At 41.1% G+C, this 24,762-nt stretch overlaps 1 protein-coding gene across 3 annotated transcripts in view; it reads left to right on the forward strand.

Annotated features, from left to right (window-relative positions):
• The window catches only part of col14a1a (collagen, type XIV, alpha 1a), a 133,863-nt gene that overhangs the window by 38,249 nt on the left and 70,852 nt on the right, over positions 1–24,762 (forward strand). For 2 of the 3 annotated variants that reach the window (XM_034612058.1, XM_034612060.1), the window contains exons 6-23: positions 1,529–1,684; positions 1,868–1,987; positions 2,164–2,328; positions 2,464–2,628; positions 3,136–3,287; positions 4,219–4,348; positions 5,267–5,414; positions 5,507–5,634; positions 5,828–5,959; positions 6,881–7,009; positions 7,995–8,134; positions 10,256–10,388; positions 10,873–10,908; positions 11,986–12,131; positions 14,661–14,793; positions 15,821–15,943; positions 17,248–17,397; positions 21,990–22,106. In XM_034612058.1, the coding sequence (XP_034467949.1) occupies positions 1,529–1,684; positions 1,868–1,987; positions 2,164–2,328; positions 2,464–2,628; positions 3,136–3,287; positions 4,219–4,348; positions 5,267–5,414; positions 5,507–5,634; positions 5,828–5,959; positions 6,881–7,009; positions 7,995–8,134; positions 10,256–10,388; positions 10,873–10,908; positions 11,986–12,131; positions 14,661–14,793; positions 15,821–15,943; positions 17,248–17,397; positions 21,990–22,106 (2,403 nt within the window). Of the gene's footprint in view, positions 1–1,528; positions 1,685–1,867; positions 1,988–2,163; positions 2,329–2,463; positions 2,629–3,135; positions 3,288–4,218; positions 4,349–5,266; positions 5,415–5,506; positions 5,635–5,827; positions 5,960–6,880; positions 7,010–7,994; positions 8,135–10,255; positions 10,389–10,872; positions 10,909–11,984; positions 12,132–14,660; positions 14,794–15,820; positions 15,944–17,247; positions 17,398–21,989; positions 22,107–24,762 lie in introns of all 3 variants that reach the window. The other variant, XM_034612059.1, reaches the window with a different exon arrangement.

Consider the following 24,762-nt stretch of genomic DNA (forward strand, 5'->3'; position numbering starts at 1 on the left):
CTCCTCCGTCTGCAGCAGATGGATGGTTCAAACTGTCGGATAGATGCAAACAGCAGACAGACGGCTCTGTCTGGAAAATCATTCTAAAAACAACTGTCATCAGATAGTCTCTCTTATATCAATCTCAAGCCTGTGATTGCGTGGGCCTGAGACGATGCCACAAATAGCACAGGTGATAAATCAGGGTTTATTTTTTCATGCAAATAAATAAATAAATAAATAAAGATAAAAACTTAACTTCTTGTGCATCATTTCACAGTTGATGTATGGCAGTGCATCAAGAGGTGAACACATGGGGAACAAAATTGGGACGGACCCAGAGTATAGCAATTACCCAGCATGCAACTGAGCCACTAAAATAACATCTGTTGCTAGAACCTGATGAGAAATTAAACCCTCAGCTTTCCTGTCCTAATGTCCACAGTCTTTTTCTCAATATTTTAAATGTGACAAACAACAAAAATTCCAGGTAATAATTGGCATTTCCTGGCATCAGCATTCTCTTTAATCGCCTTTCTGCATTTAGACACAAATGTCCAACGTAATCAGCATGTTCTGGATTGTTCACTGTTTCTTTTGAAGACAGATTTATGATGCATCTTAAAGTGGACGTATTCATTGTCAGGATATCGTACTAGGCAGAGTGACAAGATAAGCAGTTATGGAATTAGGATAGATGACCTAGTGTGTGTGTGTGTGTGTGTGTGTGTGTGTGTGTGTGTGTGTGTGTGTGTGTGTGTGTGTGTGTGTGTGTGTGTCTGTGTGTGTGTGTGTGTGTGTGTGTGTGTGTGTGTGTGAGTGTGTGAGGAATCTGTAGTTGTATTTTTAGTTTTATGTGCACTTCAGCATAACTGTGTATTTCACATTTGTTTCTTTGCAAATCCTCCAGTGTGTGTGTGGGTGTGACTCTCTTCATTAAAGCTGCTTCCTCACTTACTTCCAGGTGTGAGGCTTCCTGATCAGATTTCACTTTAAAACTGTCTTTATAATGAAAAGTGAGTCAGTTTACCAATATTGTGTAGAGAGATTAATTCAGAACCAATTAGCTCAGTGGAGCTTCAGGGAAATGTATTCAGCCTCAGATCAAATTGTTGCTTTTTTATAAGAGAAATATATTATTTTTACATCACATATTGGCTGTATAATATTATATGGCGGTCACCTATGATTGGATTATGTGTTTTGTCACCGTATGCAAAAAATACAGTATCTCTTTTGCACAGTTTCCAATTTAGAAAAATATGTTTCTGGCTGTTTTGTTCACAGTTTGTGTTTTGTTCAATAAAGACAACCTGGAACCTGCTGACTCGTGGTGTGTGTTTATTGTGTTTTCTGAGGTTTGGCTGAGAAATCTGAACATCAATTATAAAATCTGTGATTTATTTCATTGGGAGGTGTCTTTTACATCACCTTGGCAATTAACAATCTATCGTAATTTCAATCTTTTCTCTTCCCTCTTATTTCATGTCGCCACCACAGAGACAGTCCTCAGCTCACCTTCATGTCCCCTTCTCTCTCCCTCATCCAGCTGATCAGTTTGTGTGCCACACCGAAGCCATCGCCGACATCGTGATCCTGGTGGACGGCTCCTGGAGTATCGGTCGGATCAACTTCCGGCTGGTCCGCATGTTCCTGGAAAACCTGGTCAACGCCTTCGATGTCGGCTTCGATAAGACAAGGATAGGTGGGTCCCTGCTTCTCTTCCTCGTCGAACACCACTGGTACAACATTGTCGTCTGATGTTCCTGAACATATTTGAATTGCACTGATACAGAGACTTGATCACAGCTGTAGAGAAATGTTATTGTGTGTAAGCTGTCCTCAAATGACCGATTTGAACCGTGAGATTTTGTGTGTGTGTGTTTAGGTCTGGCTCAGTACAGCGGTGACCCGAGGATAGAGTGGCATCTAAATGCTTTCTCCAATAAAGAGACCGTCATCGACGCTGTCAAGAATCTGCCCTACAAAGGAGGAAACACGCTCACAGGTTGTTTTCCTGATTTAGTTTGTTCAGAAGTTCCAAACCAGTGTTTTGTATTTCTCTTTTCTTTTTGGTCGTCATCTTGCTCTCCCTGCACCTTTCCCCTTTTTTCCTTTAAATAACTGACTTTGCCCTGGTACCTTTGTCTTCCTCCTCCCCTTTCACTCTCCATCTCCCTCCAGGCCTTGCGTTGAACTATATCATGGAGAACTGCTTCAAGCCTGAGTCTGGCTCACGGCTTGGCGTGCCCAAGATTGGCATCCTAATCACGGACGGGAAGTCCCAGGATGACGTTATACCACCTGCAGAGAGCCTGCGCAATTCTGGGATTGAGCTGTTTGCTATTGGTAAGAATGAGAACAAGACATTGCATATGTGGCATGAATCCTGCTGTGCTATCGTCTGTTCATATGATAATTGCTTGTACAAGTCAGACTGATATTGTTCCCGCATGTGATCCAAACAATTCTACATCCTCCCAGGTGTGAAGAACGCTGATGAGAATGAGTTGCGCTCCATCGCCTCAGAGCCAGAAGACACTCACGTCTACAACGTCGCTGACTTCAACATCATGAGCTCCATCGTCGAGGGTCTGACCAGGACAGTGTGTGATCAAGTGGAGCAGCAGGATAAAGACATCAAGGAGCGTAAGGAAACAATGGCAGACAGTGAGAAAGCGACACAGTGCAGTAATATGTCAGAGTAGCTATGTGCATTTACAGTACTTGTAAAATAAAATGGTAACGGTTCAGTGCAATGTGATCACTGTGGCTCCTGTTTGATCCTTAAATGACCTTAAAGTCCTTAAAAAGCTAAACGGCAGTCATAGTCTCCAAGTAGGTTTTGTTTGGTTTGAGTCAAACCCTGTATATTTAGACAAGCGGTGATAGACGGTTGTACGTAATGCAAAGATTCTTGTTTCTCATGGGGAGGGGGGGTGTCATTAAGCATCCAAATGCAACAACATGTTAATTATTTGATGATACTCCACCCTGCGCCTGTCTCACCTCTTTGGATGTAAAGCAGCTGCAGGATGGAAAATAAAAGAGGGGACGTCACGCTAGTCTGATCTGTTTTGATTGTATTTTAACACCATTTTTCTGTTTTAAAGATAATTCTCATTCTTCCCTGTTCCCCCGCTTTTATTTTTTCAGAACAGGTACCAGAGACGATCGGAGCACCACTCGATCTGGTGACATCAGAGGTCGTGGCGCGGAGCTTCAGGGTGTCATGGAGTCACGCCCCTGGAGATGTAGAGAAATACAGAGTGGTTTATTATCCCGCTCAGGGAGGAGAACCACAGGAGGTGAATATTTAGTTTTCTCTTTTCTTTTGCTCAGAACATTGAATAATTAAATTGTAAAAAAAAAGTGTTTTAAACTTTAAAGCTTAAGCAGGACAATTAACCAGGAGTAATTAACCACTACAAACAAATGCATCACTTTAAAAAAGTGTGAAATTTCAATTAATAATGTCCATTATTGCAATCAGTGCCCCCAAAAAATCTGATTATGTTTACAGCAATCTAAAGGCTATATGCAGAGACACAAAAAATACCTCACTGAGTAGGAGCACAGAGATCATATCTACTGCACCACCTGCTGAGTGTAGAGATTGAGATCAGTTTTCCCTTGAGATTCTGATGATATCATTCATCCATACTCGTTTCTCTCATCCCTCTGTTCACGTCTCTCCAGAACATTGGCGAAGGTAATGAAGGCTCACTAGAAAGGCTCACTAGAATATGAAATGATACTGTGGCTGATTGAGGCACCTGCTGGATTTTTCCAGAACATTTGACCCCAAAAAAAGGCCTATTAAATCTTCTGCTTAGCTGGGTTTTTAGGGACCAGATGTTCTGGAGCCTCGTGTGAGGAGGCCTTTCCAGCTGGCTTAGCCAACATATAATCTGTATCACAACTGTCACCCATTCAGTTCAGTGCGAAAACCAAAAATTCTTCAGCTTTAGACGTTGGTGCTTCATCCAATTCATTTAATCGATTGTTTCCCTTCCTCTTCCATTCTCTTTCGATCTCTCTTTCCCTCCCTGTTTTCCTCTCTTCCATTTGTCATTTTCATCTTCCCACATTTATTGTCCCATTTTCCATTTCCCCTGCTGTTCGCTGTCCCCCTGCCCCCACCCCTCTCTTCTTCTATCCCTTTTTGCACCCCATCGCTCTCCTCTGCCCCTCGCATCGATCATTCAAACCTTTACTCGCCCTGCTGCACCCCTGCAGGCTGTGGTGGACGGCAGTGAGACCTCGGTGGTGTTACAGCATCTCAGCTCTCTCACCGAGTACCAGCTGGCTGTGTTTGCTGTGTATGCAAACGAGGGGAGTGAAGCTCTGAGGGGATCAGAAACAACTCGTAAGTTTATTCTCATGCACAAACACACATGTAGCAGAACTGCACACGCACAACACCACACACCAAGTGCTTCAGTCAACATCCAAGGCCACAAGATAATAGCTGTTACTAAAAGGTTAAGGTACCGGAAATTTAGATTCCTGTGTGGTGGCTGTGGAAAATAGCTAATACCAGGTTTAGCTCTATTAAATGCCATCATCACGCTGCAGATTTGTCTTATCCACCTTATTGCCAGCAATGGGAGATGAGAGCAACAGAAAATATTAAACAAATCCTCCACTTTGCCCATTGTGGTGCTGTCACTGCCACCACACAGAACCAGGGCACAGTGGATGAAGATACGCAGCTGTGACTGGTGGGATCAGGTCATCATGATGAAGTTGAGTGACGCTGGGTAGAGATAACATTTCCGTATGAGTAGGGCATCCTTTTATCCGGCTGTGTGCCACATTTGAAACGTTCATGACACTGGAGGAAACAACAGTACGGTTTCGCTCCAGAAGTGGGAAGCTTTCGTTGCCGCCATATTTTGTGTTTATGCTACGTCACTTGGCTGAAGCCACGCCTGTGCAGGTAGTCAGCAGTGGTCAGAGACTGGGATAAGGTGTATCATGCACCAGTATCCCAGTTACTTACGAAGTACTCCAGCTAGTAAAATCAGGTTTCTTAAAACCAGGATAAGGGCTTGTCCAGGATATTCAAATCAGGATACTATTTTAAAAACCTGATAAAACCCGGAATACTGTACGGACCTAAATGCAGTCATGGCGCACTTATGATGCAGGAAGAAAGATAAGAGTTTTTACATTTCCAAAAAAGTGATTGATTTGACTTAACAGCTGTTCGTTTGTCTGCGCGTGGTCACACTGTGTGTGTGTGTGTGTGTGTGTGTGTGTGTGTGTGTGTGTGTGTCTCCAGTGGCTCTACCCAGAGTGACAGGCTTGCAGCTGTTTGACGTGACTCACAGCACCATGAAAGCAAGATGGGACAGCGTAGACGGGGCCTCCGGCTACATGGTGCTGTACGGACCTCTCATAGAAAATGGAGAGTTGGACGAGAAGGAGGTAGTGACAGAAAGAAAGATATAAGTTGAACTGATAGCACTGACAACCAACTTGTGGGTCAAACGCTGTATTTTGTGTGTCTTTGTCCACAGACGAAGGTGTCGGATGCAGTGACAGAGCTGGAGCTGGATGGGTTGACCTCTCACACTGAATACACCGTCACTGTTTACGCCATGTATGGAGAGGAAGCCAGTGACCCTGTAACAAACCAGGAAAGTACATGTGAGTAACGCACGTGCACACACATACAGTACAGCAAACTGATTCTCATTAAGCACACAAGCATATAAACACACACTCTCTCCCTTCTCTCCCTTCTCTCTCTCTCTCTCTCTCTCTCTCTCTCTCTCTCTCTCTCTCTCTCTCTCTCTCTCTCTCTCTCTCTCTCTCTCTCTCTCTCTCTCTCTCTGTCCAGTGCCTCTGAGTTCTCCCAGTAACCTCCAGTTCTCTGATATCACCCATAACTCCGCCCACATCAGCTGGGACCCTGCTCCCCCAGGGGTCAAAGGTTACCGCATCATGTGGGTCAAGACAGACAAACTAGTCACGGAGCAGGTGAGTGTCATGACACGTTCGACTCCAAGATGTAATGTGTTCAATATGGTATGATTGTTTTTGCCATCTGTGACTGAGTGAGGAGAGTAAAGAAAGGAGAAAAAACAGGAGGGAGGGAAGGAAGGAGGGAAGGAAAGAATGAAGGAGGGAAGGAAGGAAGGAAGGAGGGAAGGAGGGAAGGAGGGAAGGAAGGAAGGAAGTGAAAATGAAGTGTAGACATTATTTTTCTAAGTATGACAAGGTCAGATTAAAAAAAATATTATTGACTATAGATATAAATCATCCTGGAAAATAAACAGGATATTTTAATTACACAGGCATTTTGTGTGTGTGTGTGTGTGTGTGTGTGTGTGTGTGTGTGTGTGTGTGTGTGTGTGTGTGTGTGTGTGTGTGTGTGTGTGTGTGTGTGTGTGTGTGTGTTTGTTGTATAAACTCTGATTACCTACATAAATATGGCTGCCTGTGTCTAGCGTGTTCACTGCATCCAAGCAGCACATCATTTGCTGTTACTGATTAATTTTTATAATTTATTAACATGGTTTACATAGTTTTAACTGAAATATTTACAAAGTACACATTATAGTGGATTTGTAGCCTATAGTTAGATTTATACTTAACTATAGTTCAACTATCGCTAAATTACACTCATTGCTATAGTTGAAGCAAAGATATGTGAAATTAGAATAAACTTTATTAACGTGTCAGTCACGCTGAGAATTGGATTTTGTCATAATCTTTCGATTTTGCCTTTGGTTTTCTGTAACATAGAGGAAAATTTATTTTTATTTTCTGTTGCCTCTGCATTAGAAACATACTTGAAATAATCTATCCTCCAACCAGCAATGTGACAACGTGCCTTCGTCCAGTAGCTGCAGACATTTGTGTAAATGAGATGTGTCTGTGTTTGTCTTCCAGGTGGAGGTCGGCCCAGCGAGCTCGTACGACCTCAGTGAGCTGACGTCTCTGATGGAGTACTCAGTAGCCATTTTTGCCTTGTACGACAACGGCCAATCAGAGCCGCTCACTGACGGATTCACTACCAGTAAGACACTGTCACTGTTCAACTGTGGGGTTACATTAGAAGAAGTATTTAGTTTATTTTCACGGCTCTTTGCAAACCTTTAATTTCAAATATGTTCCACCAGTTTGAGTTCCTCGTTGACAATTCTTTTATTTCCCAATCTCATCTCTGCTGAGGACAATATTGTCTCAATTTTCAGGAAATAGTCTCAAAACCATTAGAAGGCAGCGCATTTCTCTCTTAGTGCTGAACAATATTGGATTTTATTACCCCCATTGCACCTTCTGCTATTTTGGAAGTCTGCCCATCTCATTTACACCTCAGCATAATAGCCCAGTCACATTAAAAGGTCATTTCACTGTCCCTGACTCTTCTGTCACGTTAACAGATATTGATTTGTAGGAATATCACTTTAAGCAACAAGCAGCTGGGCTCCAGTGCTGGGTCAGCTGAATGAAATGTGCTTCTGGCAAGCGACCGTTAAACTGCTCACTCTGAAGGGCTGGTGTTGACTTTTTATTTATACCCTGAAACATTTACTGTATAATTATAACAGTTTTAAAAATCAAGTGTAAATAATTACAATCAAGGTAAAAAAAACTATCATGTTGTTAAAGCTTTTTGGATGAAATGAAAAAATGTGGATTCTTTGAATATTTATTAATGTAGAATGTGTATTAGACATTACTTTTATTTTTGTCGCAAAAGAAATGATGAACTTAAAAATATCAAGGTTATTGACGCTGAGGGCTGGAATGAAATTTGTATTCAACCAAAAAATGTATTAATTATTTTTTTGATTTGTTTATTTCTTTTTTCCTCTTGTTTCCTTATTAGAATGTATGACCTGTTGATAACCTTGCGATAATATATGTATTTGTCTGATTTGGTGTTGTTGAGTATGATTTTGGTGTTAGGTTGTTTTTGTCTGTTCTTTAGTGAGTTATGTTAAGTCTCCGTTGTTATTAAAAGAAAAATCAATGAAATCCAACTACTCCTCTCTCAGCTCCAGTTCCCGGTCCTCTGAACCTGCGCTCCAGTGACATCAGCGCAGAAAGCTTCCAGGTCAGCTGGGATCACTCAGCCAATGACATCGTCCTTTACAGACTCTCATGGGCACCGTTCACAGGTGGCGACACCAAAGAGGTCAGTACCAATGATATATAAGATGTAAGGGTGTTTGTTTTACACTCTGGTTTCTTGAAGACAAACTAAAGAATTGAAATGTCCAGAGTCCTTCTCCCAGCTTCTCTATTCACTCAAAACAAACTTGTGTTTTCACTTCCTCAAGCTGACAAATCTTATACCAATAGAATTAATATTTCAGCATGAAAAGACAAATATCCTGCACGGATTCTGAATTTTTCATTTAGCCCGCGGTCCACCTATCTCTGTTTATGGAGGAAGAAGTGGCTGCCCTCCATGTGCCCAGATAAAGGCAGCCTGTACTCCATAGACTTGCACACAAGCTCAACCACTCCACTGTTAGCTGGTAAAACCCCTGGCGTGGCTGGGTATAAATAAAGGCTGAATAAATCTAGAAATTAATGGCTTGGGATTTCTTTTTTATTGCCATGATCTGGGGTTTAGAGGCAGCTGGGAGGCAGTGATAGAGCCCTCAGGTCTGTAAAAATGTGTGTGTGTGTGTGTGTGTTTTGCTGAGAGTCATCAGAGCTGAAAATAACACTCCAGGGAGTTGGAGTGGTGGGCTGGTAATACCGCCACAATAGAGAAAAGGTTTTTCTCTGTCTCTCACCCACGTACTGTGAACATGCAGGCATGCACACACACACATACACACACTCACGTACACATGCACTCACCAGCGACTGCTCTGTATGGTTATGTCTGAGAGATTAAACATAATACAATCCAACAGACACATATTTATAGCGGCAGATTAAGCAGATTAAAACGATATCATCTAGATATCCATTAGAAGATTATATGATATCATTGTCAAGCATTTGTTCAAATTTTTTTCCTGATATCCTTCCTTGATATCCAGTTTTCTTTTGCTCTTCAATAAAACCGACTCTATTGTATCAGGGGAATAGCACAGACAGTCACTGCTGTTTTTCCGCAGAGGACACACTACTACGAAGTGTGAAAATACATCTCACTGAATACAAAGACATGTAAAGATTAAGGGGAGAGAAAGAATCAGCAAAGATGCAATTGCTCCAGGGGAAATCACAAATGGCCGGCCCCGCGGGTAAGATTTGCATGTAACTGTGCCTTGAAGGGCTCGGAGAAGAAACAAATTCCTGAACGCTATCAGGCTGTTGAGTCGTCTACGGTAAATTCCAATTTCAGAGTGGCTCTCCACGGGACAAGCTGTACTTTTGATGACCTCTTTGTATTTACCTTGGGGTCTGATTCGTTTCTGTGTTGTAAAAATGATCGTGGTCGTCTGGTCTCCTGCAGCAGCAGTCAGTCCAACTGGCTCTGCTGATCTATTTAGCTGAAAAACTCACTTTTCTGAATTACTTATATTGTATCGTTGTGAAGCTGTTATTGGCCTCGTTCAATTTTTACTTTTGCCTAATGTAACAAAGATAATATAAAGTGCATTTAAATGCTGTGCTGTTGTTTGATTTTATTCAGCACAGTATTAAAACAAATTCTATGAGTACAACAGTTTTGTTTTCGCAGACACCAGCTTTCTAAAATATGCATTACCATTTCCTGCTGTTTTCATGACATGAAATTACGAGCTCTGACTGTGACGATTTGTTATTTTATGATTTTAGCAGCTTTCTCGACCAGAACGCAGTGATGACCTTGTGTTTTGAAAGTCTGCTGTTGCACTTAGAGTATAAATAATCCTGTCAGACTGTTGGTTAATTCCCAAACTTTTATCATATCTTGAGGGTAACTCAGGAATATCATCCTATTTATTTTCCTCTGGCAAATATAGTAACAGCGAATGAAGATGCAAGAACAAAAGGTAACCTAAAATTATGTCAGGACTTAGAGACAGAATATAACAACATTTAATACATGAAAATAGGAAATATTTATTACGTTTTGCTTTTTTATATATTTTACACAACTATCTATGCAAGTTTGTAATCTGTAGAGAATTTAAGTTGAAAGTGGTTCGGGGTTGATGACAGTGTGAGATTATAAATATTGATTATCAAGATAAATTACATATGAATTGAAATAAACGTAATGGATTTTGAAACAGCAGGAGCACATGGTCGACAGATTTGGAAAATTTAGTAAAATGTAATATGAGACTGTGTGTGTGTGTGTGTGTAGGTGATCTTGAGTGGAAGCGATAAGAGATACCTGCTGGCCAGCCTGAGTCCGTCCACTGAGTACGAAGTCATGCTGACGGCCGTGTTCAACGATGAATCAGAGAGCGACACTGTGTCCGTCATAGAGACCACATGTAAGTCACATGTGTAGTTTGAAATGTGTGCTGCCGATGTGTTGCTTGCTCAGGGGGGGTGGTGGTATTTTCTTATTGGAAAATGAAATCCCCCTGGTTGCTCTGATATTGAAATTAGCTTGTGACTTAAGTAACCCTCTAGACTGAAGTTTCACTGTCTGCTGAGAATAACAGATGAGACCGGTCATAAATGTCTCTCAGGTCCATCAAATTTACATCTCTGGGTTCAAAGCCTCGCTCTGCCTCAGCCTGTTTGCATTGATTTGTTTGTCGCAGCTTTTCTCAGAAGAAGAAAATCAATTTTATTGTCAGCATCTTGCTTTTTCCCCCCAATTATTTCTTCTTATTTTATCATTCTACTCTATTTGTTTTATGTTTTTTTGTTTAATGCATTTCTGTCTAATAATTTGAGTTGTTGACACAGAGATTTATTGAGGAGGGTTTCTATTGCTTTATCTGATTTGTGCTCTGTGTATGTCTCCAGTGACCAGGACGACGACAGTTGCTGCCACAACCACAGGTGAGACATGTCACGGTGGAGTCAAATTGTGCCGTTTATTTTCCATAATGTTAGTAAAGTAAAAATCTGTGTTGGTGTGAAATGCATGGCAACATTTTAACCGTGGTTCAAACCAAAGCATCCAGAGAATCCTTTGGAATTTTAAAGTCTATGGAAGAGTATTAGTGTCAGGCATGAGGACATTTTTTTTTACTTAATTCCGGATTTGTATTTTCTTTTATTCCCTTATTTGATTTAGTCTTACTTTATTTTCCCCATTTCGATTTTATTCTCGAATAAAATTATAAATCTTCTCCTCATTTTTTCTCTCATACCTGACCCTCTCTTCCGTAGACAGGTTGTACTCGTGGCCAGTACATGAAAATGTTGAGCCACAGCTCTACTTCCTGTAGCAGAGTTACAATCTTTGTTGCTCATTTAGTTTCTGAAAGCAAAACCAGAATCGCTGGCGGTTTACTGAGGCTGATGAACTGGAGAACTGAATCAGTGATGCCATTCTCAAGCTGGTTGCCCCTCATAAAAAGAGTTCAGAAGATCTACTCCTTTTAAAATTGTGTTTACCAAGTTGGTTTCACCCAGAGACAGTAGTTCAAACCCTATTATCTCGCAGGCGACCTGGAGGAGCAGGCTACAGTTAATGGAGTCAGAGCGTTTTGTCCACTCGGAGCAATTTAGTCTCTTCTCACTATCCTGCAAAATTTTGTAATGTGTTTCTGCTTTGTTAAGTGCTAGGGCTTTTTTAAAAATCACATCTCAACGTCAGTCACATCTGTTTTTAAAAATGAAAGACTGCAGTTTGGAGCTGTTATGTTAATATCTTTGGAACGTATACTTTGGTTTAAAGCCATAGACCGCTGAAACTAAAAACAAAAATACTTTGATTTGTCTGTCTGTGCCAGATTTTTTTTCCATGGTGGCAGTTTAACAATTGCTGTTTATGGCAAACTGACATTTTTCTAATCCACAGTTTTCAAAAACCACATTGAAAGCGCGAAGAAAATGGGGATTAATCCAAGTGTTTGCTTCACATCCCACAGTAACTTTTGTGCAATAATTTTTGTCTGTGATTTGGCATAGCAATGCCACGTCAGGCTGTGAGAAACCTGCAGCTGAGCGAAGAGACCACCCGGAGTTTAGATGCATCATGGGAGATGGAAGACCCCCACGTGGAGAGCTACAGGGTCTCCTATGCTGGCCTCAGGGGCAACCACCAAGAGGAGTCGGTGAGTGGATCATGATCTGTTGCTCTTAAAAGAATCATGTACAGATGATGGAGGTTTAAGGAGCGTTTGCAGTGGATTTGATCTGCTTATTGATTTTAATTAATTCTCTTTCCAAGGGCTATTTTTAGATCCCTATTACAACGTGCCTACAGTTTCTCAGATCTCCCTCCTTAAAGTCTAGTGCAGCTCTCAAACACTTACAAGTCAACACACTAACTCCCCCTGGTCAGTTGTCGACACTAATTACATAGACAACACTGGAGTTGAGAGGAAGATGGTTTCTTTTATTACAAACCTCCAGTCAGCTGGATGGAGACTGCAGCGGTCAGTGTCGGGGCATCCATCTCAAATCAGAAAAATGATTACACTTGTAGTCCCGGGCCACTCAACCTCTTCCCCCTGATCCCTCGATCTATGGTAAGAGCCCTTAAGCTCAGTGCCATGTACTGACCCTGTTCACTGATGTGCACACACACACACCCACGGCCGTTCCCTTCTTTTCCATCTCTTCCTCTGCTTCTTCTCCCTCTTGTCTCTCCATACTGTCCTCCCCTCTTCCCCTTTGCCCCTTCCCTCCCCTGTTTTAATTTCCCAATGTGGTGTCAGAGCTGTAGAAGATGGAGAGGCCAGGGCAAGCCAGAAGACACCCCATTATCTTTTCAGTAGCCTTTTACCCCACTGGAAGTGGAGATGGAGGGCAGCAAAGAAAAGAGCAAAAAGAAACATAGAGTGAAAGAGAAACAACAGCAAAACAAAGTGGGGAGAAAGACTTGAACCTGTCTGCCAGCTGATAGAGGGGTTGTTTTAGGTCACACCTCTACCTGGAAGTTTGGATGTGTTTTGATGTGGATGTGTATGAGAGACAGATAGAGGGCAAGACAGACAGCATGGACAACTCTGTGTTTCCTAAGGTAGTGGGTGTGTGTTAAAATTCTTTGTGTGTGGCTCCCTGCTTTGACACTGAGGAGTTTCAGCACCTCAGTCAGAGTGGACAGCTCCTCCTAATGCATTGGCCTTATCTTATACCCCTGTCTCCCTTTCACACACACACACACACACACAGTCGTGCTTTAGAAAGCAGAAAAGTGGATCTCTGATGTGAATTTCAAACAATATTATTTCTTTACAAATGAGAAAGTTGATTAAATAGGGAGAAGGAGAAATCAGAGTTTTTATGGAGAAATGGTTGCGTGAGAATATCTGAAGAAAGGCTCCAGTGTCTCAGTTAGTTCAAGATTTTGTAAATTATTTGACATTAATAATATAATTACAATTACCATTAGTTGATTTACAAAACAATTTCACTCAAGGTCCACTAACTTGCTTATTCTGCAGCTTTTTGCCATTTCTTCCAGGCTTCATGTGTATAATTCAAAATTCAAGCCAAACCTAAATGAATCTGCAGAGCCATGACAACTGACGTCATCTACTAATTCACTAGCGAGGACCACACTAGGATTCTTGAGTCTCAGTTTCAATATTGGGGAAGAATCGCAGTGTGAATTCGCTGTAGCATCCGGGCACGACAGACCCCCTCAGGACTGTACGGGGAGAAAAAACAAAAGAAAAAACAAAGGGAGAATGGGGTGGGGGTGAGGGGTGTGCAGAATATGAGAACAAAAGACAAGAAGGTTCTGAGAGCATTTGTAGAACGCTGGAAGCGCCGTGGTTGAGGTGTAGTTCCTGCTCCGGAAACTCTGCCTGTAATAAAGTTTAGGGGGCTACAGAATGAGCGAGCAAGAGGACCTTGAGTGGAGATTGTTTTGTCAGCTCCTTTTTCCAAGGTCAATAAAACTGTGCAGCCCAGGTTTTTGTTTGTATCATCTGAAGTCAATTATATTACAAAGTAGCAACATCAGGGTTTTTATCTTTGTCTCGGAGTCAGTGTAGCGAGTGTTATATTTATGTGACACTGTGGTTTGTTTCAAACTTTTTGATTAGAAGTTATATAAAAGAATCCTGAAGATGCATAGGAAGAACAAACTGCAACTCTTCTGAATGAGAACCCAGCATTAATGGGCTTTTTTTCTCAGCTCATTTCTGCCTCACCATTGACCTCAACTGACTTTATTGACTAAACAGAAGTGAGCAGAATTCTTGAACAGTTGTGGTTTGAATCCCTTAAGATATACATAACATTCTGCAGGCACTTTCTGTCTCACCAAATTAAGCCTGGCCTTAATCTTTCTCTCCAAATGTCCCAACAAACCAACAGAGAGAAGCCACACATTCTGTATGTATTCTGCTATATGGTGTGTGTGTGTGTGTGTGTGTGTGTGTGTGTGTGTGTGTGTGTGTGTGTGTGCGTGTGTGCGTGCGTGCGTGCGTGCGTGCGTGCGTGCGTGCGTGTGCGCGCGCGCGTGTTTCTTCTTTATTTGTATGCTTGCCTGTTTTCCTGTGTGCAAGTTAGTCCCAAATGGGCAAAACTCATCATTGCTCTAAAGCTACCTTCACTCTCCAACAGCTTTAAATGTGTCCCCTGTGTGTGTGTGTTTGTATGCATGTGCGCGTGTGTTTGTGTGTGTGTAGGTGTTAGTTCCTGGAGGAGAGAAGAGAGCTGTGCTGGAGCCGTTACTGTCAGACACCCAGTACAAAGTGACGGTCACGCCAGTGTACAGGGACGGACAAGATGGCATTAGCATCTCTGCCATGGGATCCACACGTAAGCCTGACAAACCTACAACCATGCTCTCTCACACAACACACACACAAACACACACACACACACACACACGCACACACACACACACACACACACACACACACACACACTATCTCTATTCTCTGAATTACTGAGCACTGGTGCCAGCTCTCCCTTCCCTTGCTCATTAAGCAAAGATGCAGCTCCCAGTTTAGGAGAACACATCTGACAAATCTGAGAGCTAATGGAGATGAATTTCATTGCGGGGAGCAGAATGTTCATTTGCACTGAATTAATTTCATGTTCGCTCACGTTCCTGAAGGACAATGTAAATTAAAAGCGATGACAAATACTGATGCGTTCTTAATTGTCCTAATGAAGGCCGTTCATAATTACAGCGGCTCCGTTCATTAATGGGACAATTAAATTATTTTTCCACGCTCTAATTGATTCTCTCAACCGTTCTGTTGATCACCTCTCATGAACAGTAGTGATTTCTTCTCATTGTACAGAGCACGGAAATGTCAGAGGGTGCTATAGCTCGCCATATTGTAAATAAAAAAATCTTCTGAGCCTGGGAAACGGCGAGGCCATAAATCACAGCCAAGACACACTTCATGTACAGTCAGACACCATTTTTATATTTTTGGGGCGAGGAAACTGTCTTCTCAGATAAATCAGCGTCTGTGGGACTTTACAATGTTGCGTTAACTCAGATTCAGCCAGGCCTGGCACTGAAAACAAACAAACACGAGAGACACAACTTTCCATAATTTAATTCACAGTTTGTTCAAACTAAAATATCTTGGTTTTAATACTATCACCAGCTATTAGGAACAAACACTCCAATTCATATTAATATTAAAACTCTGTATTTTATCATGCACTAACCAAAATGTGTCTGAATGACTTCATCTGAGAATTTATGCTCAAACGCTACAGTTGAGGATTTAATTGATCTATTGCCATGTATGTGTTTTAATCTTCATTTCAGATTTAGTTTTGAGAAGCACTTGTATATTCGGATGTTTGTCTTGTGTTGTTGCAGTTCCCCTTTTGTCCCCTGGAAACCTCCGTGTATCAGAGGAGTGGTACAACCGCTTCCGGGTCACCTGGGATCCACCGCAGACTCCTACACTGGGTTACAGGATTGCCTACCAGCCCATTTATGGTACACACACACACACACACACACACACACACACACACACACACACACACACACACACACACACACACACACACACACACACACACTAATATAATCCTAACATTATTTGTACAATCAACCTCTACTCCTGAATAGGATCTCAGGGAATGACCTGTAAAATGTACAGATTGAGATTTCTCTTTAGTATATTAGAGAAAAAAAAACAATGGTCATCGTGTTTAATAAAAAAAAATTAAACTACACAATTTGTTTAATTATTTCTTTCCCTAACCTCAACCGTAGCACCCAATCACACATAGGATTCTGGATGCAAAGTCTACACCTCTGGTAGGACAGTTGTGCACTTTGTACACTTGACATCACAACACTAAACTCTGCTGCCATTAATACATGTAGCACTTCACTCATTGAGAAACATGTTGCCAGTGAACCTAATTCAATCAGCAGTTATGTTATGTACAAAATGTACTTGGTGTTTTCATACCGAGATGTAATTTCTAGGAGAAAGGGTTGTCAAGGGAAACGTCAGTGATCCACTGCTGAGATAATACATTAACCTTCCTCATTTATATATTGTCTTTAAGCTTCCAGCCTCAAGCACACAAGCTGCATTTATCTGATTTTAGGAATCTAATACATTTCAACAGGCTGGAGCTTTTACTGTCAGATGGTTGGTTTACGCAAATACAAATGTCTTTCCTCCACAATAACACTTTAAAGTTAACATAAACCCACATAATGTAGAAAATGCTCACACCTTCTCATACACATGAAGACACACACACACTCTGTGTCCTCTTTAATAGCGCTTCAGTGGATGGTGTGTTGTATAGATAAGGCCGCTCTTCCTTTATATGTGTTTTTTTTTTTGTTCTATTGCTTTTATATCTTTTTTAATTAAGCACTTTATCATATTTATGCAGGTTTGTTATTATTATGTAAAGAATTTTGTAGCAGGAATTTGTAAAAGCTGCATAAATTAAGTTTATTATTATTTTATTTTTGTTTTATAATTGTGCATTTTTGTGTAGATACATGTACTTGTTGGTATCTTTGTTAATGAGCTGGTGCATACATGTGTATATGTGCAGGTTTCTGTACGTGATGGTAGCACAACTACTGCATACCTGTATGTGTCAGTCGGTTCTAGTTATTTTTATACTGTAAGAACTAGACAATCACGTGTAGGATATTTCAACCTTGGTAGAGTTGCTGTATTTGCTCTACTGCATTATGCATTTGGACTATTTGTGATATCCTCTGTCCTTTTCTGTTTGTGCTTATGAACGCATCTGTGTTATCAGTTCCAGGACCAGTTTTGGAGACAACAGTGGGAGAAGATATGAACTCCATGCTGCTTCTGAATCTCTTAAGTGGGACAGAATACAGTGTTCAAGTGACGGCCTCCTACCCCTCAGGACAGAGTGAACCGCAGCTAGTGAACACTAAAACACGTGAGCATCCGTACCACACACAACTACTCACACTTTGTTGTAAGATGGGGGGAATATGATGCGATGCAGAATTTAACTCATGTGTGGCAGTGTTGACATTGTAGGGAACAATGTGTAAAGACATGACTGTAAATGGAAGAGGCTGTGTCACTGTTAGTTGGTTCAGGCAAAATGTTTATATTAAAAGTTTTTGAATACAATAACCTGGTTTACTTCTGGAAAGTCAAACCAATTATTTAGATGTGTCATTCCAACATAATGGTGTTGTCACCAGCACTAGAAGTTGCCACAGAGGAGAGAGTGATTATTAGAAAGAGAAGACCGAGACGGCAGCAGCGAAGTAGGTTGAAGAAAGCGAGAAAGGTACAACATGCAAATTAACTACCTGCTGATAGCAGACGCTCTAATTTCCATTGAGACTTCAGCAAACAGACAGATAGACAGAAGGATATATACCAGTCAGCCATGAGCACAATCCTTTATGTATGTAAATGTGGTATCAGTGGGTGGAGTGAAACCTTCTCTCACCGAAAACAAGGAGGAAGCGAGAGAGACTGATAGTGAGAGGGAGAGAAAGGTCTCTAGTTATTCATGTGTGTGCATGTTCTGCATGTTTTGTGCTTGTCCTTTCCAGCTTCCTAACCTCATGTATGTCAATGTGTGTGTGTGTGTGTGTGTTTTTTTTTAGAAAACTGCTGTATCATCCGTCCTTACTTTGGCACAACAAATGGGATGAACACAATGGAACCCAACACTCTAGTTTAAATATGTTACATAATAATTACATTTCTCATCCGTGATTATGTACGCAGCAAATCGCAGCAAATCCCATTTTTCTGAAAAGTGTAAAGAACGATTCAATTCTGGATCATTCATGCAATTACACACAATCAATTAAATGGGAAGCTTTTGATACACCGATTTCTCATTTAAACTTTGCTGCAGTGACGTGTTATCCTTCTTCTTCGCTTTAATCATCCCCCTGGAGGATGAGTGACAGTTCCCACATGCCTTCCTGTCTCTGTAAAGCTCTCGTAATGAAACACGCTTCCATAATGAGATAAAGATAAAGTACCAGGCACTGACATGTAGATTCATCAGCCGCCCATCTTAACACACTGGCCTGATTTAGCACTTGATGATGGTACCTCTACTGTCCACCCTACCAAATTTAACAAGGACTGTGAATTCATAAGCAACATTTATAATTATACGTTCATCATCGTTCCATCTATTATCTATTCTGCTAATCCTTTGAGGGTTGAGGGGGGGGGAGGGGGGAGGAAATTAGGCGAGTGGCATATTCACACCAGGTCACAATCATACTTACGGCCAATTATGGTCTTTAGCACTGGAGCAGGGTTGTCTGAATATAACCCACACATGCAGACTTGATGTGTGATGCCTAACCATATGTAAATCTATAGTAGATAATAACTTATAATAATAGCCGCTGCCACACAAACCAGACTCCATTTAGAATTCTTCATATTTTAAAAGTTAAGTTGTTTAATATTGGAGATAAACGCTGCTTTTTAATGACTTCTATGTCTTTTTAACTGATCTACATTTTGCCATTACTCTTGATCTTGCTCATCCTGATTCTGGTGACCATATCAGTCAGTTACGTGCTTCTCACATTATGTAACTTCTTCAGTTCAGTTACATAAAGCAAGAACAGGCACCATTCCTCCTATTCAAAGTCAATCAAACTAGTTTTGAAGCTTCTAATTTAAGGTAAAAAAAAAAGTGACACAGTGGACTTTAATCTACATGTTGGTTTCTCAGATCCGCATTTCCTTCCAAACTTTTCTAAACTTCTATCTGTGCATGTTGGATTGTATACCACATTGCAGTTTGGTTTTCGTAACTGTTGGCCAGGTTTTAGGAGAATGACTCACTAAATATTCAGCACATTCTCTATCAGTTGCAAGAAATTCTCAGAGCACTGATAAATTTTCACGTGTGTCCGATTTTCCCATGTTACACAGAGTGTAGTTAAATTCATGGTCCATATTTATTCTCTGGAGAAGCTCTGATTTATTAAGGACATGTGTTCAGTCATTTCTCATTCCAATAAGGGAGATACAGTAACACATTTCCCAGGGTGCACTGTATTAAATGCCGCTTTACCATGGGGGCCAACTGGCATGTTTGCACCAATAACTTACAAAAAGCATGTGGCATAAAGGGTAATTATTGGTGCCTTGAGGACCATTGAATGCAATGAAACTGTTTCCCGTTAATGAAGTGTTAGTTTATTTTAGGTGCAAGATCTGTTTTCCACATGACACCGAAGGGAGCTAAGTCAATGTAGTATCAAGAAACATTGTAGGATTTGCACGCTGTCAAAATTTAAATTATATGTTTTAAGGACTAAAAGTACAAGAAGTTTGACTTAAGCTCCCATTTTGGATGGATTACATGACAAGAATCTGGCAGAGGTAGAATGAAGAAACTGAGGGTGGGGAGGTCGTGAAGGCAGATGGGTGCAAATGTTTGGCTTCAAGCCAGGCAACTTCAGCAGACACAAGCACACGCACGCACGCACGCACGCACGCACGCACGCACGCACGCACGCACGCACGCACACACACGCACGCACGCAGAGAGGCCATTTCTGATTGAAGCTTCTCCATATGGTCCACAGTAGTTTATATCCATGATACTCCTTTCACTCTGACCTGTGGATGTTAAATAAGCGTTTGGAAATACTCTTCCCTTTGCACACTTGCAAAAAACAAATTCATTGTTATCTAACTCCAACTCGTTCTGCGGAATAAAACTATGTTTGGTCAAACCAGCATTGTTGACTATAGTTGCAGGTCAGCAGTTTAAAAAACTATGCAAAAATGGCATCAGGTTGGCGAGCCAGCTTGTGCGTTAAGGACAATTCATTATCCAAATACTGTGTCACATGTAGGTCATGTAACACAGTCCCTAATTGGATGTACGAATGTAAACAAACATGCATCCAGACATGATTATATACAGTTAATCCATATTCATGTGTTGTACGTGTTTGCATGCTAATGTGCATGTGGCATGTCTGCGTGCACTAGAGTGAGTCTGTGTGCGTCTTTGTATATTATTGAAAGGAATGATGTCTTGTCGTATGCATTATTCACTAGTGTTTAAAATGAAGCACCTGCCATATGGTCCCAGCATAAAATATCCATTTACTGGTGCAAGAGAGGAGCCAAGTTTATTTGATACCATCAGCAAATTCTGTTAACAAGAGGGAACGAGAGAGAGAGAGAGAGAGAAACAAAAGAGAGAGAGGTTTTATTACCTATACTATACACTGGAATCTCAGTATCGCACACGCTTCAGCTATTTAAATTGCTCACTGCGTGTTACATTTTGCTGCATTGTTCCTCATAGTTTCTTCACATGACGGTTAAACATCAATCCTGACTAACGTTTGATGTGAACTGTCAGTATAGATATCTTTCTACCATTTACACTGTATATGGATGCTTGTTTTCCTGTTTCCAGCAGACCAAAGAGATGTTCAACAAAGTGCTACTTGTGTAGTTGATGCATAATACAGACGGTGGCTCTGAACCAAAGTCTGAATCATTCTAATGCTGCCTGTTGACCTTGAACTTGAAATGTTTTCACACAATTTTCAGTCAGTCAAAGATTTAGTCACATTTAATACAGAATTATAACCTAAACCATTACTCTCCAAATGACTAAACTTATTCCAAAAAATGTCCACATTTTCTCTGTGTCGCTTACTTACTGTAACTTCCCAGTTTAGCTAAGAGAGAATTTGTAGCATCATCAATGAGATGCAGAGTAGGTTTAATGAATATGGAGTAGTTTGGTTCAGATTTCGAAGCTCACATGTGCACGAGTTCTCTTGTTGGTGGAGGAGCTGGATGGTGGAGGGTGCTTAATGGGCTGAAGTGAGAGAGAGACAGGAATGAAAAGGGTCAAGTTTATGGTTAGAGAGTGTGAAAAGGTAAAACAGTTATTCAGACAACTTTTTAACATTGTTAAACACCACTAACAGTGTAACTGTAAATGCCTGAAATCCATTTAGATGGATAATTAACAGAAGTGACCAGTTCTGCTTCAGGTTTTTATTCGGCTAAATGTGGATGTTCTGTGAATTTCACCCAGGTTACACCTACTGCTTGTTGCACGTCCACCAGTGCAGTGCCTGTTTAAAATGGGCCTGTCGGTGTAGGGCTGATTGTTTGGCCTGTGTTCATCCATCTCGCAGATTTTTCAAGAGCAAAATCCAAACCACTCCACACTCGAAACTGCTCTTCCTTTTGTCTTCAGAAACACGCTAGCAATTTTATCAAAGTACATTTCATACACAGATGTAGAATCAAGGTGTTGTACAGGGACAACAAAAACAAAAACGAGTTCAATTTAAAATCAGAATAAATAATAAACAAATCTGCATATATTAAAAAAATGTAATGTAATACGAATGAAATAGATAGAAATGTTTAAAATAAAGAATAAAGAAATCTATACTAAATTGATCTCTCTCTCTCTCTCTCTCTCTCTCTCTCTCTCTCTCTCTCTCTCTCTCTCTCTCTCTCTCTCTCTCTCTCTCTCTCTCTTTCCAGTGTTCCTCGGCGTCTCTGGCTTGTCAACCTACCAGGTGCGTTCCAGCAGCATGTGTGTCCAATGGCAGCCTCTTCTACGGGCCACATTATACAGAGTCTCCATACAGTCCACGCTCAGTAAGTACATTCCCCGCTAACAGTTTGTGTGAGAAGGTGAAACAAATGGTTCATTTCTTGATTTAGTGCTTTCATTAGATTTGCTCTTTGTGTGAGAATGTGATACGAGACAGGAACCGACTCCGAGCGTTAACTTTATTAACTCATCTGGTCTGAATTCAAATTAGCTGAAACTTTATGAGCTTGTTGAAATGTGGGCTGGGGCACTGCTTTCAACCACTATATTGAAGTATATAGATGTGTCCTCACAAAAGTTGAAATCAGGCAAAGTTTTTGGGAACACGTACTTGTTGTTTATGGGTGCACCTTCACTCAACCCAACTTGTTTCTGCGATTCGTGCTATTTTTGAAATAAGGCATTTTCCAGCCCAGTGACTGGAATGTTATTCAGTCAGTAAATCAAAATGTTTACTAGTGTTGTGATATTTGGTGAAGTGGCTGCATTCTGCGCCAAACTACATATGTTTCCTTATAGATTTACAACCTGGCCTCATGAAAACGTCTGAGCTCAGGTCTCAGAGTTCTGTGTGCACGTTAAGGTCACGTGTGTGCGCCGGGTACACATGCCTTTCAGTCATCTGGAATCTTATTGCGGCTCTGAGGAAATAGATGTGATATATTTCTGTCGTCCTCACATGGCAGTGATTTACATGGCAAAGGATTTTCATAAATCTCTTTTGTTTGGAGAAAGGAATGGAGGAATGATATGCACACAATCTCTCTCCCCAGTAAACGACCTGGGAGGAAAAGGGCTCTCTGAACTGCTCATGTCACAGCATCTGAAATAAAAGAGTAAAGACACAGTGTGACCTTTCGAAGCTGTTTATTGCACAGATTACACAGATATTAAATGTTAAAGAGGAAGACAGAGTAGAAGCAAAGAAAAGAGCTCTTTAAAAACGAGAGACATTACCCATAATAACTCAAAACAATTACTTAGCAAATCAATCAGCAAAAGAAAAAAAATCAACAGGTCCCGTTTGTTACACTTTGTCCTTTACTTTCCCCTTTACGTCAGCTGGCATAGAAACCTTTGTCCTGTCAGCAAGAGAGGATTTTGGAGCTGCTCCACTCACAGTGAGCAACTTCAAGCTCTTTTTAACTTTCCTCAGAGGGCTGTGGTTTTTGCGGCACATGCTCATATTAAATCTACAGTAAAATACACCGTTGAAATCATGGCACCATTCCTGATGTTTCCAGCAGTTCTGTGCATTTAACAGACATTTATAGACAATGCCACGTAGATCCTCAGATAACCCTGTCAAAGTTCAATTCAGTGTAAGCATGGCACAGTAAATACCTAGATTTCTATGCAGTCTTTTGATGGATTTTTTTTTTTTATCAAAGTTTGATTTCTAGATGTCAGATTGTGTCAAAAGTCCACACTGCAGTGGCAATGGATTTCTTACTCACCCCAAAACCCTGAGAGAACATATGCATCCTAAATGTTCTGCCACTTTCTCCACCAAGTGTCATGGAAGTGTTTTTTACACTGGTAGCTGTTTGGTGAAAGATGTGTCCTGGCCCATTTATTTCTGTGAGACCAGTGTGCTGGTGCAGTGGGGGATCTTGTCACAGACCGCTCTGAGGGGGGGGGGGGGGGGGGGGGGGGGGGGGGGGGGGGGGGGGGGGGGGGGGGGGGAAGTTGCATAAAAAGAGTCAGTGTCACACAGTGGGTAAAAAATTTGCACAAAATTTGAAATATCTTGTCACAGACAGAATATGTGTATAATGTGCTGCTGGCCTCACCAGCACCAAGGAAAGGAATCTGCAGTAAAAAGTGGCTCAAACTGCAGTTCAAATTGGTATAACACTGTCGAGCACACTCCACCAAGGCCAAACAGTCCCTTTAAACTCAATCAAGCTGCACCTGATTTCACACACTCCTTTATCCTATACTTGCACATGCACATACAAAAATGCTCTCACAAAAGTGAGAAAAAGTTCCTGGTCTATGCCAGGATTTAAAGGGTTTTTTTCTTGGTCCATGTTCCATCCTTCCATCAACTTTCACCAAAATCGGTTCTGCGGTTTTTGCTTAATCCTGCTGAAAAACAAACAAAGTGGAGAGGGGTGAAACATTACATCCTTGGCCGAGGTAATTACCGCCTGAAGGCCAGGTCTGTTGGACCTGTTTTTTAACTTTTACTCCTAAGGACTAAATCTTTTAAGTCTTATTCTCGTAAGTAAAACATTTCCATATTATTTGCAATCTCCCACTCAAGTATAGTTGTAAAATTTACAGTTACAGTAAAAGGTACAGAAATATTTGTGAATAATAAGTTGAGGCAAACAGAACACTGGAAATTGACTCATATAGATTTCCAATTGAAGTTTTTCGAGTAGTGTTTAATAGAATTAATGGGAAGCTAAAGAGTGTGGTAGAGATTGTAGACTTGAAGGATACATGAACAGTTCGTGATATGTGTAGAAGTTTTTCTGCTTTTTCTGACACCAAAAAGGAAAAGGGAGATTGCTCGCTTTCATATCTTTTTTTCATCCCATGTTTTATTTCTTGCTGCATCTTTGTCTCTCCTCGCTGCCTGGTAGCGAGAGTGGTAGCCAGATATTCTTGCTGGGGTTTATAGAGGTTTAATCCTCGCAGAGCCAATCAGCTGCTCAAACACCTTCTCCGATGAAAGAGTGGCAGCTCCTC

The sequence above is a fragment of the Hippoglossus hippoglossus genome, chromosome 16, assembly GCF_009819705.1.
Source record: "Hippoglossus hippoglossus isolate fHipHip1 chromosome 16, fHipHip1.pri, whole genome shotgun sequence".
NCBI classification, from domain to species: domain Eukaryota; kingdom Metazoa; phylum Chordata; class Actinopteri; order Pleuronectiformes; family Pleuronectidae; genus Hippoglossus; species Hippoglossus hippoglossus.